The following is a 20477-nucleotide window of genomic DNA, read 5'->3' as shown; positions in this document are numbered from 1 at the left end:
CCAGTGTGCCGATTAACACTGGGACCACCTGTACTGGTTTATGCCAGAGCCTTTGGTTTATTTCTCTATCGTGCTAATGGGTTAGGTGCTCTTCATTCTACTCCTCAGCTGAGACTTCTCTGACTTGGTTGGACCTGCTGGTAGTTACACTTCCGCCCACACAGCTCTCAGCATCCTTGGAGCAGTAAAGTCCCCCCACCACAAGGTGCCACCCATCAGGGGATTGTTGTTGTTGTTGCTATTATTATTATTATTATTATTATTATTATTATTATTATTATTATGGCAACACAAGGGAGAGCCTACCATGGAGCTTTCTTGGCAAGATTTATTTGGGAAAGGGGTAGCCTTTGCCTACTCTGAAGCTGAGAGTGTAACAAGCCCAATGTAATCCAGTTGGTTTCCATGGCAATACACAACACATCTACATACTAGAGGTTTCTGTACTTTGGTTCAGATAGGAAAAATATAATTTCCTGTTACACTGAGCTAGCTGTAAGAACCTTGGTCTCACATGCTCCCCTTTGTTTCCCTTCTTACAGGGCGACAGGGAGGTAACTGGAAGCTTGATAAATACAAGACAGCATTTACTACCCAGTTTTCACCTTGAATTATATAGAAAGGAGATGGAGAGTAAACACATAATCTGAAAAATTTGTTCAGACACAGAACTATATGCAAAGCTACTAAATCTTCCTTCTTTTCTGTCAGGATTCTCCCTCCAAATAGCATATGCTAGACTGCTGTCGATACTTTTAAAGTGCAGTAGCCTTGAATTTCATAAACAGTTTCTAAATACTTCCAACAATGGGTTATAACAGATCCTCACTGTGCATGAGAGATTTCCTACCACTTGTAAGAAGTTATTTTGGACTACAAATCCCCAAAACCCCAGCCAGCACTGGCAGTGTACAAGCTATATAAATGGATATGGGAGATTTCTTGAAGTTGTAGTTAAAAAAACTTTGCCAAAGTTTGAGTTTGTGATGTGGCTTTTCAAACTGGAGCTGTGGGATACCGTCTTGAAGCATAAACGTTATGATGGAAGGATGTCCAGCAAAAAAAAGGACATAGGTTGTCTGGTAGTGGGGAGCAAAATATTTACCTTTCTTTAAGCCTCTGTCAGTTTTCTCAGTCAGAGAGGAAGCCCCTTAATGGTGGCTGGAGACCAATGATAGTTATATATAAGTTGCCATGTAGATTCCATACAGGGAGCCTCTAGCTATGATCCTGAAGTTAGCTAGTCAGGTAGAGTTAGATTTAAGGCCCATTTACTTCCAGAGAATTAAGCTGAATTAAACATTTTTCTGCTTGTGCACTTCAAGCTGAAAGTAGGTCAACATTATCTCATTTATTGGAGTAACCTTTTGTTTTTGAAGATGAAAAGGCTCTTCCAAAAAGCAACAATGGGGGAAAGCCAAAGCTGTTTTTTAATATTGGAAAGATGGATTTTAGCCTATATGGCCATTAAAATGCCTGTATCACTTTCATGGCTCTTAAGAAGTGAAAAAAAATATTTATTGCATAAGCCCACCAGTTCTGGTATTCTAATTTCAAATTTATTTGGTTTTGCATAAAGCCTAAACCCCAAATTTTCCAGATGAATGCAAACTGAATGCAACTGCGCATATATCTAGTGGACAATAATCACTCATCATTGGTAGACACAGAAGCAAACAGCTGCCCACATAGTAGCCAATGAGCAGCCTATGGGAACCCTATAGGCAGGATGTGACTGTAGTCGACAAGTTGTGTGTGTGTCAGGAGCGACTTGAGAAATTGCAAGTTGCTTCTGGTGTGAGAGAATTGGCCATCTGCAAGGACGTTGCCCAGGGGACACCTGAATGTTTGATGTTTTACCGTCCTGTAGGAGGCTTCTCTCATGCTCCCACGTGGGAAGGTAGAGCTGAGACAGGAGCTCATCCCGCTCCCGGATTCAAACTGCCCACCTGTTGGTCAGCAGTTCTGCTGGCACAAGGGTTTAACCCATTGCGCCACCGGGGGCTCCTAGTCAACAAGTGATACATAAAGGCTTTGGCACCTCTTGCCAGGATTCATTACCATCCAGAATTAGCTTATGAGAGAAGCTCCCTTTCATGTACCAACAAATATTTGTGACTTCACTAGATATACCAGCCAAAATGTTCTAAATACAATTTTTCTCTGCAGTCTTTCACCTTGGTTGCTTTCATTTAATTAAAAAAGTAAAGATATATTTTGATGACTTTGTGATGAAACATATCATTAATTACTCTCATGGAAGCTATTAGAACAAAAGTTGTAAATAAATAGATAGTTCCTCTTTCTCTTTACAAATAAGTCCTTTAAAACTTAAAATTTGTTTGACTCCCACCCCACACCAATACTCTGAGCTTTTCTATTTCACAATTTATTTATCTATGTATTTGCTATATTGATATCTCGCCCTTCTCACCTGAAGGAGACTCAGAGCGGCCTTACATTTGGCAGCAATTCAATGCCATATCAACAGACAATAAAATAAACATATACATTAAAACAAAAAATGAAAAGCAATATAAACATTAAAACACATTAAAATCACACAATCCTAGGACAAAGCCAAAAGCCAAAAGCTTTCATTTCATTCTTTACACAACCAAATTTTTAATCTGAGAATTGGGATTGATTTTCTATTTTTTGCATGCCTTTTTAACTTATCAGTATGCGTTTGGACCCTGACATTTGTCACAATGGAGGAAGGCAGTATTCCCATCTGTCTGGTACAGTGGGTTAAACCCTTGTGCAGGCTTAACTGCTGACTTGAAGGTCAGCGGTTCGAATCCATGAGACAGGGTGAGCTCCCATCTGTCAGCTCTAGCTTCCTATGCGGGGACATGAAAGAAACCTCCCACAGTATGGTAATACATCCGGGCATCCCCTGGGCAACATCTCTGCAGATGGCCAATTCTCTCACACCAGAAGTTTGTCAAGTTGCTTCTGACACGATTTTTTTTTAAAACCCACTAAATTGTGGATATGATGCCTCTGCTAACACAGTCCGAAATAGGATTAGCTTTCTTTGCAACTGTATTGCATTGCTGACTCATTCCATTTATGGTGAGGTATAATCTACAGCTCATTTTTTCAGCATGTCTATTTTTAAACCATTTACAACCCCCCGCCCCCTTGCCACACTTTATTCTTGCTTTTCAATTTTATTCCTACCCAGCCTCACTCAATTTTGTACCATCAGCAAATGTCATAAAGACCTGTACACTACAAACTTTTTTAGACTGAGTACAATTTCTCCATCATTAGATGCTCCTGCTTTTGGGGTCAGAAGAATTCATATGTCTGAAGAGGGACAAGAGACAACCACTCTCTTTAAAGCATGTCTGTATTGCCTATAGGAAAGATAAAATTTAATTTTGCCACTGTGTATGAGCCAACTAGTGAATCCCTGCTCTGTGTTAGTAGCCTTTTAAAGCCTTATAAAATCAAACCACTGGATCCTATTAATCTTTGGCAGGCAACAGGCACTCCTTTGTGGTTTCCTGAACATGAAGAGCTTTTCATGTTTGGCCATTTTGACTTTCTTCTGCTGCTTTCTTTTTTGTTGTTGTTGTTATTGTAATTTATCCACCAGATTGCATTTGCTTAAATCAAAATTACTTCCCCTTTCTTTCCACCCTCTGCCTTTCTTCTCAAAACACAGAAGTAATCCATTCCTTATTAATCTTAGACTCGTCGTGAAAACTTGGAAAAGCAGGATAAATATTTTTGTTTAAAAAGAGATGACTTTGGAGTTAAATCCTGTGACTTTTAGACTCTGGTCCAAGGCTTTTTCTTCACTCCCTGAAGAGAGAGAGCAGGGAAGTTCATTTTAGAATGGAATGTACAGACAATGCACACATATTCCTTTTTTGAAAAAGAAAACTCAGGGGACATTTCACATTAAAGGGATGGCTAAATACCATTAACCCATATAGTAGTGTTCCTAGGCAGGTGGCTTGAGCCATGGCTACTATGACTCTCAATCGAAAGACAAAAGTAGGGTATACATAAATGTAATAACAACAACAACAACAACATAATCCCAGCACATCAGCTGAGATCCATAGCCTCTTCTTTCAAATTTAAAGCAACCTAAGCATCTTGTAAAATGAAGGAAGTATACTTAATTTTAACCAAAAGGTGAGAATTTTGGCACCCTTGGACTGCAACCTCTAGCAACCCCAAACCAACATAAACATTGATAAGAAACCATGAAAATGAACAAAATTTGGATATTGGTATTAACCAAAATTCTAAAAATCAGGACCACAAATAAAGAGCAATACTAAAAAAACATGGGAATTCCAGACAAGAATCAATCAGGGCCAGTTGACACCTCTCAACAAAGGATCGCTCCAGGCAGCTATCACCCAGGCTTTGAAGCTACAAGGCCATAAAATGCTAATCAAGGTGGCCATCTGCAACATTCACACTTGCCTCAAGCAGACTAGAGTTCTTTCTCCCATCCTGGACATTCCACAGATAAATAAACCTCACATGCCTAGTTTCCAACAGACCTCATAATCTCTGAGGATGCCTGCTATAGATCCAGGCAAAATGTCAGAAGAGAATGCTTCTGGAACATGGCCATACAGCCCGGAAAACTCACAGCAACCCAGTGATTCTGGCAATGACAGCCTTCAACAAAATGATAAAAATAGAGGGCCTGTAGTTCAGCAATATCAGAAGAGGGAAACAGTGTTGATCCTAGTTATCATTAAAACAAACCCAAATCCTACTACATTTGATTCTTTGCATTATAAGTTGTGAACAATTGTGAGCTTCTTAGGAGACTTAGAGGGTCTGCTCCTCAACCCATCTTTTTTAAAAACCCAAGCATGTTTGCCCCCAAGTGTCCTCCCCAAACACCCTCTAGGGCCCATGGGGACATTTTTACTACATTTTATCCCACCACCACCCTGATTATTTTAGTCCCAGCAGAGTCCATTTTTAACAGGATGTGCCGAGAACCCATTTCTGATTTACTTCAGAGTTTTTAAAAGTCTTTCTCTAGACCCAAAATGGTGTGGACCCACATCCTTAAAAACTTGTTCAAAATGTCCCCATGCCCCTAAAAGGGCATTGTGGGACCAAAAAAAATTGTTGACTTCCTGAAAACTACAAAAAGGGCCCTGGGGAAATATATGTGGCCCACATTTTGCCAGCCCCTAATAATAAAACATGGCCATATAGCCCGGAAAAACCTACAACAACCCAAAAAAACAGTGGTTCTCACATTTTGATCATCTAGATCAGGCATGGGCAAACTTTCTAACTTGGGGACCTCATGATAGTACTCCCTGCTCGGAGGACTGGCTGACCGTGATGGAAGGAAGGAGGAAGGAAAGAAAGAAAAGGAATGAAGGAAGAAAGGGAGGAAGGGAAGGGTGGAAGAAGAAAGAGGGAAGGAAGGAAGGAAGGAAGGAAGGAGGAAGGAAGGAAGGAAGGAAGGAAAGAAGGGAAGGAAGGGAAGGGTAAAGGAAAGAGAGAAGGAAGGAAAGACAAAAAGGAAAGGAAGGATAAGGAAGGGAAGGATGAGAGGGTGGAAGGAAATCATGGTAGGAGAAAGAGGGAGGTAAGGAGGAAGGAAAGACAAAAGGGAGGGAAGGAAGGAAGGATAAAAGGAAGGGATGGAAGGAAAAGAGGAAGAGAGGGAAGGAGGAAAGAAAGAAGGAAGGAAAAAAGACCAAAGGGAAAGAAGTAAGAATGAAGAGAAGGAAGGGAGGAAGGAAGAAAAGGATGGATGGATGGATGGATGGAAGGGAAGGATAAAGGAAAGATGAGGAAGGAAAGACAAAATGAAAGAAGGAAGGAGAAAAAGAGAGGGAGGGAAGGAAGGACGAAAGGGTAGAAGGGAAGAAAGGAAGGAGAAAGATGGAGGGAGGAAGGAAGGAAGGATGGACGAAAGAGTGGAAAGGAAAGAGAAAGGGAAGGAGGAAAGGTAGGATGGTGAGAGAGAGCAGGGCCTGAGAAAAGAGCCCAAGGGACTGCATCCAGCCCCCATGCCAGGGTTTCCCATAACTGATCCTAGATGATTTGGGTTTCATCTCTCAGTATCTATTATCATTGGCCAACTTGGTTAGGGTTTCTAGAAGTCTGAAAGGCTAAGTGTTACCTGGAATACCGAGGTTTGAGAACCATTGATATAGAGCACTTTGTACACCAAAAGGTGGAGGTGGGCTATTAATTTTTTTGTACTTTTTTAAAAAAGAATATATTCTGGTTTCATGTATTCAAAGCATTTCACATGCATTATTAAGTTATGGCCCTTTACAACACTCCTATAAGGCAAAGAGTGCATAACCTGTTTCCTGCAGAAGCCTCCAAAACATTTCCATCAGTGTCTGCTTCAATATTGCTAAAACATCTCCCTCTGCCAGTGGCTCCAGTGTAGGAGTTATTGATACTTCCACATAACCCTCCCTCTTGCTCAGTTATTTCAAACCAGCTTTATCTTCCTCTGTGTGCGTTTGAGTAATTATATATTTGCATAGGTATTAGTTGAATGCTGACTGCAGTCTTCTGGGGGAGAGTGGGGTGCCTGACACCAAATTTAAGAAAAGAACCCTTCCTTTAACTGTTTCCTCTGGCTATTATCCTTATCCCCAGTGTTGCAGATAATGGGACTGAGGCTGAGAAAGGAGTTGGCCAAAACACTACCTAAGAGATAATAAAGGAGGAATTTCCTGATTCATTGCTTGGTTAGTTGTGCTACTGTGATATAACAGTCCTTTTTAAAGAGGGAACTGGAAGAATTAGCTTCCCATTCTATTTAGTGAAGTGTATATTTGAACCATTTTGAAAATGCATTCTGTATTTTTGTTTTGTTGAGAGAGAAAGGTATGTACTGTAAAATAGGTCAGTGACTCAGTTTGATGGGGGGAGGCTTTTAAGGACAAATCCGTAGGAAAAGTGCTGGGCAAAATGAATTTCCATTACAACATCTGTGTGTGTATTTGTGTGTGTGTGTGTGTGTGTGTGTGTGTGTGTATGAGAGAAAGAAAATAGAGTGACACACAGAGACTAACTCTTTCCAAGATACTTTGGCTAGCGGTCCAGACTTTCATTGCTCATATTCCCAAATTCATGTGGGTGATTATTTTGGCGGCTGTTTGCCTGATGTGGGCAAACTGGCAACCGCATTGTTCAGGAAACTCCCTGAGCCTGGCTAATGGGAGCAACTTCCACTTTACAAAACAACACACTTTGGACACTTAGCCAAAAACTATTGTTGGGAAAACTGCATTCAATACAGAACCAGCACATTGTAACACACACATGACAACCATAGGGCTGGGTTTTGTGTTTTAAAATCTTATGAAGTTTATATGTTTTAACTGTCTATTAAATTGATGTATTGTACCTTATGTTGTGGAATATGTGACATTGAATATTGCCATTTTGTATGCCACTATGAGTCCCCTGCGAGGGTGAAAAGAGCAGGATAGAAATAAGGTAAATGAGTAAATAAATAAATTCTTGCAACTCCAGCAACAAAGAGATTAAGAATGTTTGCAGGTTGCTATAATTTGAAATAACAATTTGGAATTTCACTCTTAATACGTCAGATCAACAACAGCTTAGGCTTAAACTCCCTATAGTCCCTGTTATCACCTTCATTTACATTTCTTCAGAGAAATGTTAAAGGGAAAAAAGATTTGAAGTCTGTGAACTGTGCAGTTTTTCATTTGGCAGCATTTTTTTTAAAAAACTTGTAAGATCCAGCTATTGCAGCTTTTGCCTTCCAAACCTCATGTCGCAATATTTGTTAAGCCTTATAAATAAGTCTACCTGTTGAATTAACCCACAAAAAATAATAACATCTTGCCTGTCCATGGATAGGAAATGTGCAAATAAATAATCCAACAGGGGTTCATTGAAGGGTGTTTCTCCCAAGAAGCAAAACTTTCTTATCTTCCTATTTTGACTACTGGGCACCCATCTTTTTCCTCTTATTTATTTATTTATTTATTTATTTATTTATTTACAGTATTTATATTTTGCCCTTCTCACTCTGCAGGGGACTCAAAGCAGATTACAGTGCACATACACATGGCAAACATTCAATGCCATTTAACATACAACATATATAGACAGACATGGAGGCAATTTAACATTCCAGCTTTCCAGCTTCATGAGGGTATGCTCAATTCCGGCCACAGGGGCAGCTGCCACTTCACCATCCACTTGTGACACCTAAACCTTGATGGAGTCCTTCCTCATTCTTACGTATGCTGCTGGAAGGTTTTATGGTGTCATAAATTAGTTAAATTAGCCTCCCCACATAAAGCGGTATCTAAATTTCCTACTTGACAGATGCAACTGTCTTTCGGGTTGAACAGGTTGACAGCAAGCTAGACTATTAATGGTCAGGAGCTCACTCCAATCCGGGCTGGCTTCAAACTCATGACCTCTTGGTCAGTAGTGATTTAATGCAGCTGGCTACTAACTAGCTGCGCCACAGCCCAGTCCTTCACCTTCTCGTCTTCAGTGGAACAGTTCCTTGTATTCCCCCCCCCCCAAATCACTGCATTAATTTGTATTAACTGGCAGATTAATCACTTCATAACAATTGCCACACATCTGCTTTGAGGAAGAAGAAGGAGATGGATTGATGATTTTGCAAGCAGCAGCCAGTTGATGCTGTGCACAGCAGACTTTTGTGCGTGAAACCATTTCTCCTAATCTTGAAAATCAATATGAAATTGGACTGCTTGCACCGTTGACAGCACCCTCCTCATTGTGTTACCCTGAAGATGTTTGGACTTTAAAATCCTTTTATCACTACTCACCAACTGCACTGACAATGTCTAAGGTAGTTTTTAGTCCAGCACCTCTAAAGGGCACATATTATAGAAAACTAAAATACAACTTAGGGGAAAGATTGGTGCTTCCAGAATATCTCAGCCACTTTTATAATGCAAGTCTTTGTGTTTTCTTTCAACATGAATAGCCTAGTCAAATCATACCAGTTCTTTTCAGCCAATGGCAGCTGGTGGCTCTGCTCTCAGTGAGTTTGTATATCAACACTAGGTTTTAGACCAGTGGTTCTCAACCTGGGGTCCCCAGATGTTTTTGGCTTTCAACTCCCAGAAATCCTAACAGCTGGTAAATTGGCTGGGATTTTTGGGAGTTGTAGGCCAAAAACATCTGGGGACCCCAGGTTGAGAACCACTGTTTTAGACTGAACTTCAAAGGAGTTGTCCAGGGTATTCCCAAAATAGATTCAAAACACTGGATAGCCTTTTCTCATGATCAGAATATAACCCAGAACAGATTTACTGTTACATTGACATGGAAGCTACAAACTTGCCACTGCTTTCAGCTAACAAAAATCTGTGCCTGATAGCTTGTCAGGTGAGTCTGTTCTTGGGTGCCACAAAGATCTCTGCCTTGGTGCAAGGCTGGCATTTTTTTAACGATGGGGATGTTATTCTTTAAAATAAGGAGGAAACCATTTCTTAGCCATCACATAACATGCCATGCCTTAGTAAAGAAATGTAATAAAGTAAGTATTACCATTTTGACATGTCTTCTCTTCCTCTCTGGTAGGCTTATCTGATCAGCTGTGTATGGAACTGTTACCGATACATTAACAACAGAAACAACTCTGATGTCCTGGTCTACATTACTACTAATGACACAGCGGTAAGCATGATGAAACTGAACAGGGCTTTGCGGGTGTCTGGGCCTCGATGATGAGGCCTTCTTCATCTGCTGTGAAATCAACCATGCTCAATTGCAAAACTATTAACCTAGCACTGCTATCTTCATGGGAGCTGCTTCCTAGAGGTGATCCATGTGAGCATGGTTGGCAAAGGGGGTATGTTGGGGTTCCTCGTGCAGATTCCTGGTAAAAAGTAAAACGTCCTAGCTAATCAGCCATTATTTTTTCTTCAGTAACCTGGATAGCTTTAAATTTTGCTTAGACTAATTCATCGAGGTACAACTATCATAGGCAGTCATCCATAGTCCCTGGAATACTTTCTGGGGCTTAACTGTGTGGGAAGCCTTTTGACTTTGGGCAGAGTTTCTAGTAGCAGCATTGGTTACTGCTAGAAACAGGATGTTGGCCAAAGTGGACATTGGTCAGAATGTACTGAAGACCTTGGTTTTTTATCATGTCAGGAGCCACTTGAGAAACTGCAAGTCGCTTCTGTTGTGCAGAGAATTGGCCCTCTGCAAGGACGTTGCCAAAGGGACACCCAGATGTTTTGATGTTTTACCATCCTTGTGGGAGGCTACTCGCATTTCCCTGCATTTGGGGTTGGAGCTGACAGAACCCACTATCCCTGGTTTTGAACTGCTGACCTATCAGTTAGCAGTCCTGCTGGCACAAGGTTTAACCCATTGCACCACTAGGGGATCACCACCTTGGAATGAAAATGCAATAATCCAGAATCCACAGAGTAGTAATACTTTTATTGGCCAACCAAAATACAAAAAATGCATCATGCAAGTTTAGAAGTTCCACTGGGTTCTTGTCAAGGAAAAAATGATTTTTTAAAAAAAAAACCACACAGGAGAAGACACATAGTGGTGGTAGAGTCAGAGGCCTACATTTTGTCCCAGAAGTTGTTTTTGTTGTAGTTCAGTTGTTCTGCAAGGATGGCAATGCAAACAAAATTCACTCCCTTTCTTGGCCATTTGGACCACGGGGAAAGGGCAATAAAAGACAGATTGTAAGATTTGAACTCAATTTAGCAACAAAAAAGTAAATTCCATTGAGATTTGGGGACTGAGGCTTAATTTTGTGATTTTACCTCCAACAAAGGTAAAACTGTCATTTGGACTACAATTGGCAAGTCTCACTTATTTGTCAACCAAAAAGTTTTTCCAGATGTAACAGATTTCTTGGAAAATTCAATGTTTTCTAAGAAAGGAGCAGTTATTTTTGCACAGGACAGCGGCACCTTGGATTTCAAGAGAAATTACTTGCTTATGGAGTTGAAGGCTTTAGGGCTCTTTGTTCCATGTCTCCTATGGTCAAGAAGGAGACTTTTTTCTAGACATCATGACTTTTACAGAAAATAGTAGAATCCAGAATCCATTTTTTATTTTCCTGTTTCCTCATAAGTCCTCATTCTTCAAAACACTATGTCTGTGCAACAATTGTAACATCCTATCCCCACATACTGGAATGTTTTGCCATGTAATGAAGCAGTGTCAGCAAACTGGAGCACTTTGTTATTCCAAGAATCTGTGGCTATCCAGACGCAAATTTAATGTATTGGACAAATCTAAGACAGACGTCCTTCCACAATCTCTGCTCTCAGTGAGTCCCTGAAAGCCAATTTCTTCAATATATCAAATGAGTCCCAGACGATGTTTCTTATACATGACATATGCTTTATGTGGTTTCAGCTACCAGATGTAAGCTCTGTGCATCAATACAACCCTTTAATTTTTCTAAAAACGAATAAATAGCTTCTATAATTGGAAGCTCTCTCTCATACACACACACATATATATACATGAGCACAGCCAATGTACACAAATGTTCTTAGGAAAGTTTTGGCAGTGTAGGGAAATGAAAGCCTCTAAATTATCTTGGGGCAGTCCAGATTCCATCTGTAACCATGATGTGTTGTATTCTAATGCGAATGCTCACAGATAAACTTTTGGGTTGCTTCCTGCTCATATCAGGGGAGAGGAATCCTGGAATCTGCTTCTTCTTGACAGGTGATAAGAAAAAATAATTGTGCTGTGCCTAATCAGGGAGTTTCAGATAGAATGTCCAGTCCTTGCTATGAAATACTCCGCAATGTTTGAATTACAAAAGTGAGTGTAATTCAAACTGCTTGATATGTCAGGCTGGCAATTTTCCCCAGTGTGATTAGTACCATATTTAGAATGTATTTGCAAAGTCTCCTGGAAACATGCAGCTGAGAGTTCACAAAACTGCACCATAACCCACTACTTTGGAACACTAAGGTAGGGCATGTATGTGACAGGAGCACATGAAAGGCAAAACACAGAGACTTTGAATTGTTCACTGTGGGGGCAACTGTATCATAGAATCATAGAGTTGGAAGAGACCACAAGAGCCATCCAATCCAACCCCTTGCCATGCAGAAGCACACTCAAAGCACTCCTAACAAGATGGCCACCCAGCCTCTTTTTAAAAAGCTCCAGAAAAGGAAACTCCAACGCACTCCAAGGCAGCATATTCAACTGCTGAACAGCTCTGCCCATCAGGAAAATCATGTCCATTACATTGGATGAGCAACTGTAAAGACTGTGGGGGCAGTTTTCAACTCTCATAGCACACCTCTCCCGTAAAAAATATTCAAAAGCTCACCCAAAACAATACTAGAAGAAATTACTTGTTTCTATTGTTGTTATGTTGGGCTAGGCTGGGTTGGGAGGGATAAGGGTTTCCCCACTCCTCAAGGAGGGGGCTTGAAAGATGTGGGGCTGCTAAAAAAATGTAACCTATACTAACCATGTTTGCTTTATACTGTGTGTCAAAATGCTTCAGACTAATTGTACAAAACACAGTTTGAAAAACTGTTACCTACAAGAAGCACTGCCTGAATATCAAGCAAAAAGTGGGTGTTAGAAACAATATCATACGAAAGCTGACTGGCACAACCTGGGGATCACAACCAGATACAGTGAAGACATCTGCCCTTGCGCTGTGCTACTCTGCTGCTGAGTATGCATGCCCAGTGTGGAACACATCTCACCACACTAAAACTGTGGACGTGGCTCTTAATGAGACATGCCGCATTATCACGGGGTGTCTGCGCCCTACAGCACTGGAGAAATTACACTGCTTAGCCAGAATTGCACCACCTGACATCCACCAGGAAGTAGCAGCCAATAGTGAAAGGACCAAGGCAGAGACATCTCCAGCTCATCCCCGGTTTGGGTATCAGCCAGCACGTCAACGACTTAAATCTACAGATCTACAGAGACACTCGCTGGAACACCTCAGCAATCAAGAGTCCAAAAGTGCCAGGCTCAAACCCAGAACCTCAAGCAATGGCTGATACCAAATGAGAGACTCCCTCCTGGGCACACAGAGGACTGGGCGACTTGGAAGGCGCTGAACAGACTGCACTCTGGCACCATGAGATGCAGAGCCAACCTTCAGAAATGGGGCTACAAAGTGGAATCTTCGACATGTGAGTGTGGAGAAGAGCAAACCATTGACCACCTGCTGCAATGCAACCTGAGCCCTGCCACATGCACAATGGAGGACCTTCTTGCAGCAACACCAGAAGCACTCCAAGTGGCCAGATACTGGTCAAAGGACATTTAATCAACTACCAAACTCACAAATTTTGTATTTTGTCTGTTTGTTTGCTTTGTTCTGTTAGAAATGTAATATAATTGACTGGTTGCCCTGACATGACAAATAAATAAATAGTTTGAAAAAATATGGAATTCTAATAATTCAGTTATTCTTAGAGTGATATTGATATAATTAAGGTATATTTTGAAAGTAATCAAGCAGGCAGGAGTGAAGCAACTTCATTGGTGTGACTAGTAGTTGTTTCTGTGTTTTCCCCCCAGCAATTACCTCTAAATGGCATTTTCAGGGGAAATTTGGCAGGAATTTTACAAGCATTATGCCATTCATTTACAGTTTTGAAGGTTGTCCTCTCAAATGTGATAGAAAAAGGGACAGAACAATAACAAGCAGCTAATGAGATGTTTTTAACCCACATTGTTGTCAAGTGATGGCAATGGATTATTTGTCAGTAACTGTACTGATTAATGGAATGAAATGTTTTTAAAAAGTAACTCACTCGCTTTCCAGGAGGATCCGGGTTTGTTTTCCCTTCCCACTGAGCCACTGATCTTTCTAACTTCCTAATTGGTGGGTCCACCTAGATTTTTGGTTAGACCCCTTTCTCAGTCTTGTCAACTAAAATTCCAAAGAGTATGTCATCTTTGATATGCAACATAGGAATAGTAGATGCCGCTGGACATTTTGAAGGAAACATGCCTTCTAGCTTTGGATAAAAAAAGTCTTTGAAAATGAAAACTATGAGCAGGGTGCGGCTTATGTTCTTCTAAAGTAGTTCTGGACTTCTGGAGGGCATCATACTTCTTTCTGGCATAAACAAACCAATATTTGGTAGACTCCTGGGAGCCACACAAATGGATAAAGGGCCTGTGGGCCATGTGTTGTCCAGCTGTTTGCTAAATCTCTAAGCAGACAAATGCAAGGTACATGTTGGCTCCCCACCACCACCTGTGCTTATTTTCATTTCACAGTCCATCCAGACTTTCATTAACTGCTAAATTTTCCCTGGCAGAAAAGCAAAGTAAATTAAATTTTGGTCCACCTCTGCTCTGTCTTCTGGTTCCTTAAATTCAGCCGCTCCCTTACTGTTCACTTATATGTTGGTGGTCTTTGGTGATGTGCATATTCACACATACAATATCATGATGGAACTCCAGAGAGTGAACATAAGTCAAGTGGATTGTCATTTTCCCTCTAAGCAAGCTGTTTGCTTCCTTCCAATTCTTGGCTGAGGTGACTCTAGTTTTGTTGCTCCTCCTAATAGTTCTTCACAGATGTGCCTGTGTGGAATGAATGTTTCCCAAGGGAAAAGAGGACTGGTGAAGAAGCTTTTGATCAATAAAAGCCTCTGTGCAGTATTTTTGGAACTAATCTGTCTGCTTAAGGTCCTCTACACTTACATAGAAGGAGAAGGTACTGAATAACATTGACAGACCTGCAAGCCACCCCTCCCATTGTGCCCTGGCTCTGAAGACCCTTCAAAGCCAACCTTTCCAGTAATCAGCAGGTAGAAAACAATCGTGTATTTCTCCTATTGCCGTTGCTGCTTCCTCCCTACAATAATTTGGTGACTGCCATATTGCACATATTAGACAAGGGCTATTGGGCAAGCATCCCAGCACTGTGGGATTCTGGCTTCTGCTTGAGGAGGTATGGCAGCTCACTCACTTGTTGAATTTTTTTGAAACTGTTGTATCCTTTTAGCACCTTGCTTTTTCCAGTTTGTGTTCACATCTGGTTAGGAAGAAATGTGACATCAATCCATTTAGTATGATTTCAGGGCCAAAGAAGGTGCTTGTGAAGATCTGGCTCATGTATAATAGCCATTCTCCCAACACTCATATTTCCTCGTCTGCAGTTATCTACAGATTCATTTATTTAAAGGAACATTATTACTATACATAGTATAGTAATTCAGCAGTGGAACTTTCTGCCCCAGCAGAGTGTGGTGGAGGCTCCTTCTTTGGAGGCTTTTAAACAGAGGCTGGATGGCCATCTGTTGGGGATGCTTTGAATGCAATTTTCCTGCTTCTTGGCAGGGGGTTGGACTGGATGGCCCATGAGGTGTCTTCCAACTCTATGATTCTATGGTTGTGAGTCTGTGGTGTTTTCTAATATTTGCTTTCTTTCTCAGGTCCTGTTGCCACCATATGATGATCCTGCAAATGGTGCCACTAAGGATCCTCCACCACCGTATGTTTCTGCATAAACAGCAGCATGTGTGAAACTCTACCTATAGCTTTACTCTCCAGAACATCTGAGCAATAGATTGTTTCCTTTTCAAGAGATGGATGTATACTCTCCCAAATTTATTTATTCCCATTTTGCTGTAGACAGTGAAATAAAATGTTGTTTGCCTAAAGCAGCGTTGAACTGGCTTCAGAGAACCATTTTGATTTACCTCCAGAGCCATATTATAGGGTTGTATTTTCATATCTTCTCCTGCAAGTCTAGAAAAGCTGTGCTTTCTACTCCCAACAACTACAGATTGGGGAAGATTTGGTTTTTGCTTTGTTCAGAACTTTTGAGCAATAGGAATCAGTTTCTAAAACAACCTTCATATTACAGATTGTGAGCCTAGATTGTATTCAGTCTGTTACAAATGGATCTTTTTGCTCAATAGCTGACTAAGGTCCAGCATAATCTCCCTTTAAGAGTAAAGAAGCGTTTTCCCATTCCTTCTGCCTCCTGAAGACTCTCTTCCACAGATTTCACTAGCCCTCCACAACAGCTTTCCGTGGAACTGTAGAGAGAAGGATGAGAAAATATCCTCCTTTTTTCTCCAATGAGAGAATCCAAGAATAGAAGCTTGGTGCTCTCAGCAAATCTTGACTCAATCTTCAGTTCCTAGTCCCACATTTTGAAAGATAAAACCAATGGAGCAATCTGTGCTGACAGACCATTGATGATAAAAAAAATTCAAACAGTATTTTTGAACTATCTATTCTTAATGAATAATTCTAAGCAAAGTTCTCAGGTAAGATAATGACAGCTTCAGTCTTCAAAACTCAGGCTAAATATGGTCTGGTTTGAAGAAATGAATGTTCATTATTGCTGCAGTGGAATTGTGTTAAAATATTTTAAACATTTAAAAATCTCTTTCCTTGAAAAACAATAGGCTTAGTAAGTAAAATAAAAAGACAAATTCACGACTTGCACTAAGCTTTCAACAGAAATATGATTTATCTGTGTGTCTAGTCCAGGCATGGGCAAACTTCGGTCCTCCGGGTGTTTTGGACTTCAACTCCCACAATTCCTAACTATAATTAAACTATAATAAGAATTTGAGCCTTGAAACCAGCAAAATGTGACTTTTCTAAGCATTTGGATCTATCTAAGCCATTCCATTCCTGTGTTTTGAAGGACCATCTCCGGGGTACATCAGCCTACTGACTTGCTTGCCCTTCCTTTTTGCTGTGATCTTTATTGAGGTCATCACGCTTTTTGGAGAATGGTTTTCTGAATCTTGATCCTAGAGTCACTTATTCTGGAGATTATGGAGCTGCATAAATATGGCTCTCTCAAGAACAGAGCTAGTACATCATGTCTCAGGACCAGGCCCTCTAAAAATTGACAGGAGTTGCTCTGTCTTGGAGTGTTAAATCACAGATGCACCTGACAGTTCACCCACAGGGATCTGAGCTGCCCCAGGGCCTCATCCTGAGGAACAGCAAGGTGGCTCCAGAGAACACTTCTGTCATTACTATTTTGCAACTTGGCATGCAATGGCTGTGTAAAGTTTTGTGGCACAACAAAAAGTATTAATACTATTCTTAGACTCTCTGTGGCCATTTTGCATTGGCTTTTTTCATGTCAGGAGCGACTTGCAAAACTGCAAGTCGCTTCTGGTGTGAAAGAATTGGCTGTCTGCAGGGACATTGCCCAGGGGACGCCCAGATGTTTTGCCATCCTGTGGGAGGCTTCTCTCATGTCTCCGCACAAAAAGCTGGACAGGCAGGAGCTCACCTTGCTCCCCAGATTCAAACCGCCAACCTTTCAGTCAGCAGTCCTGCTGGCACAAGGATTTAAACCATTGCACCATCATGTGCACCCTTTATGCCACATTCCCTCCCTTAGCTTGAGACATGATGTTCAAGGTCATGGTCCTAGAGAGGGACCTTAAAAGCAGCTTTGAAAACTGAGAGAGAAGTAGCAGCAGCAGATGGCACTGTCCGGTCTGCCTCAGGGAGTAGGAGATCTGGATCCAGCATTAACCAGAAACCCTATTAAAACACAACTCTTTTCTACACTTGCATGTCTTACATTGGTCTCTGCTGCAAGCTACTATATTCACAATGTTTTACAATATACCCATTTTTACATTTACAAATTAAATGTAAAATGGAAAGGTTTGTCACACTCACTCTCCTGCCTTTTTCAGATTCTTGTCTGTTATACACACAAGCTCCAGGAGATTTGCCATGTAATGGCAAACTTGTTTGCTGCTATTTGAATGTATGTAATTGCCCTAGGATATGGCGTGACATGCAGAATGGGAAACATGTTAGCCAGAACTTTGTATCTATTTGGTTGTCTAGATAGTAAATTTAAACCCCAACTATGAGAAATTAATTTGCAAGTGGGAAACAGCTACAGTCCGCATTTAATGTTCAATTATGTCCTAGATATAAATTATTTGTATCAATCTGCGCTCAAGTAATTGATTTTACTGCTTTCATGTTTGCTGTCTGATATTCACCTTTGTGATTGTTTCTGTTACTAATATCCAGCAATTACAAACAATGGTCACAAACCACTTTTGAATCTGTTTGCTTTCAATGAGAGTTAAATGAAGTGTTCAGCCTAACCTCCTGAAACTGATGGTGATTTTAAAATGCCTAATTTTATATGGAATATTGTTCCCAGTGTGAATTAAGATCATGCCATCCATTCTTTTGAGTCACTTGGTGTGGTGAATAATAAATACCTCTTGAGTATCCAGAATGTGAATGTTTTGCCATAAGAGCTTGCTTGTAAATATAGCACTTTGGGGGGAATGTTATGGTACGGTATAAAACTACTGAGGCAAACCCTTTCTTTCAGTGGGAGCCGTCAGAATATAACAGAGAGCTTAGCCATCCAGGCTGAGGGATACTGGGAGCCATAATTCAAAAATCATGTTTCCAAGCTCTGCTTCATGTGTGACAGAAAAAATATATACCTTGCTATCTGTTTTAATGTAAGAATAGTGCAATGTTGTTTTTGCATTTGAAATCGTTCTAGTAAGTTAATGCCCAAGCCTGTTATTTACTACTACTGCTGCTGCTACTAATAATGATGATAATATTAATACTTAGCATTTATATAGGACTTTCAATACATTTCACACTCATTGTCATGAAAATTTTCAACAATCCTGTGAGGTCGGTTGGTATTATATCCATGTTGCCATTATGGGGTTTGAATGTGGCTTAGCTTGTGGTTATCTAGTAAGTTCAATCCAGAATCAACATTCAGAGGAAGGGACTTCCCTTATTTGGCTCAAATTACATCTGATTTCAATTCATTCTGCCACAGTGGCAATGGGTTGAACACTTGTGCCAGTTGAACTGCTGACCTGAAGGTCAGTGGTTCAAATCCGTGAGGCAAGATGAACTCCATCTGTCAGCTCCAGCTTCCCATGGTCTCAAAGGATGGGTGGTATATCCTGGAGTTAAGCATTGATTATAAAATTTAAATTGAGATCTTTTATGGAATGGCAATATTGTGCAATGAACCGAACAACCAAAAATGTACTACTGCTAATTTCAGGAAGAATGGATGGGTATCGGCTAATGTTCATGCATAGTATGTTCAATTCCACTTCTGGAGGAGTTGAACTACAGTTCCCAAGATCAACTTCCCAATTCGTCATGCAGTCTAGGAAATTCTGAGAATTGTGCACCCAAAAAAGAAACTTTGCTTAACTCTGCATTGAGTAACAGGCAGTATAAAAACTATGCCCCATAATATGTGCTCAAGCCCCTACTTTGGCATGCAACCTCCTTGAGTTTAGATAGATTTGTTTTTGTTTGCTTGTTTTGCAAGGCAACGTGTACTCTGGAATAGGCCTCACACAGTCATGTTGGATTCTAGACTTTTCTTTAATCTTGGTTTGCCTGGATTGGGTGTGCTGCTGCTAGGCCTTTTGCTTTTGTTGAGCTACTTAATTTTGTGGCATTTTTAAATGTTGGTATGGAAATAAGTTCTTGTACATATTTCTCATTCAATTCTTACGTGTAAACAAAGCTATCTAATAAAAGGGTTATTTCCTCATGTCTGTGTGTGTATTCATTCTTTGCGCATCATTTCACTAAGGGTTTTTAAAATAAATTCTTCAACTTCAATTTGAGATTTACATTAAAGTATTATCAATCCTTCAGTTGTTTCACAGTAATGATATCCCCCTCTCCCAGTATGTCCTGACTAGATGTAAAAGAAATCTAACTTTCATGACTCCTCCTCTTATGGAAATGAAAACTGGGAACACTTGCAGAACTCTCACAAGAAATATAAGGATGCAATGTGTACAACATAGAATCATAGAGTTGGAAGAGACCTCATGGGCCATCCAGCCCAACCTCGTGCCAAGAAGCAGGACATTGGGACCCTTGCTTTCCTGTACCATTGTTGTTGTTGTTGTTGTTGTCACTTTTCTCTCTTAAAAGAGACTATGCAGAAAGCAACTATAACAGGCACATCTTAACACCTCTCAACAAAAGGTTTTCCCAGGCTCAGACAGGCCTTCAAATGCTAATGAAGGTGATCAGCTGAAATATTCACACCTAGCTCTAGCAGGGAAGAGCTCCTTGCCCCACCCCAGCCATTCCACAGATATATAAACCCATTGTCCTATTTCCAACAGACCTCACTACCTCTGAGGATGCTTGCCATAGATGCAGGCGAAACGTCAGGAGAAATGCCTCTAGAACATGGCCCTATAGCCCGAAAAAACCCACAAGAACCTTATAACAGGAATACTCAACCTTCCTAATGCCGTGACCGCTTAATACAGTTCCTCATGTTGTGGTGGCCCCCAACCATAAAATTATTTTGTTGCTACTTCATAACTGAAATTTTGTTACTGTCATGAATTGTAATGTAAATATCTGATATACAGGATGTATTCTCATTCACTGGACCAAATTTGGCAGAAATACCCAATAAACTTAAATGTGAATACTGGTGGGGTTCGGGGGTGGTGGTGGTGGTTAATTTTGTCATT

General features: G+C 40.6%; 1 protein-coding gene across 1 annotated transcript in view; it reads left to right on the top strand.

The window, feature by feature from the left end:
- LAPTM4B (lysosomal protein transmembrane 4 beta) overlaps nucleotides 1-19528 on the top strand; it is a 59855-nt gene extending 40327 nt beyond the window's left edge. Inside the window, exons 6-7 of the mRNA XM_060775644.2 lie at nucleotides 9568-9663; nucleotides 15408-19528. Coding sequence (XP_060631627.1) covers nucleotides 9568-9663; nucleotides 15408-15482 — 171 coding nt within the window. The 3' untranslated portion in view covers nucleotides 15483-19528. The remainder of the gene's footprint in view (nucleotides 1-9567; nucleotides 9664-15407) is intronic.
- Nucleotides 19529-20477: the final 949 nt, after the last annotated feature.

The sequence above is a fragment of the Anolis sagrei genome, chromosome 4, assembly GCF_037176765.1.
Source record: "Anolis sagrei isolate rAnoSag1 chromosome 4, rAnoSag1.mat, whole genome shotgun sequence".
NCBI lineage: Eukaryota > Metazoa > Chordata > Lepidosauria > Squamata > Dactyloidae > Anolis > Anolis sagrei.
Note: the sequence above shows the minus strand (reverse complement) of the source record. Positions and strands in the feature narration are given on the sequence as shown.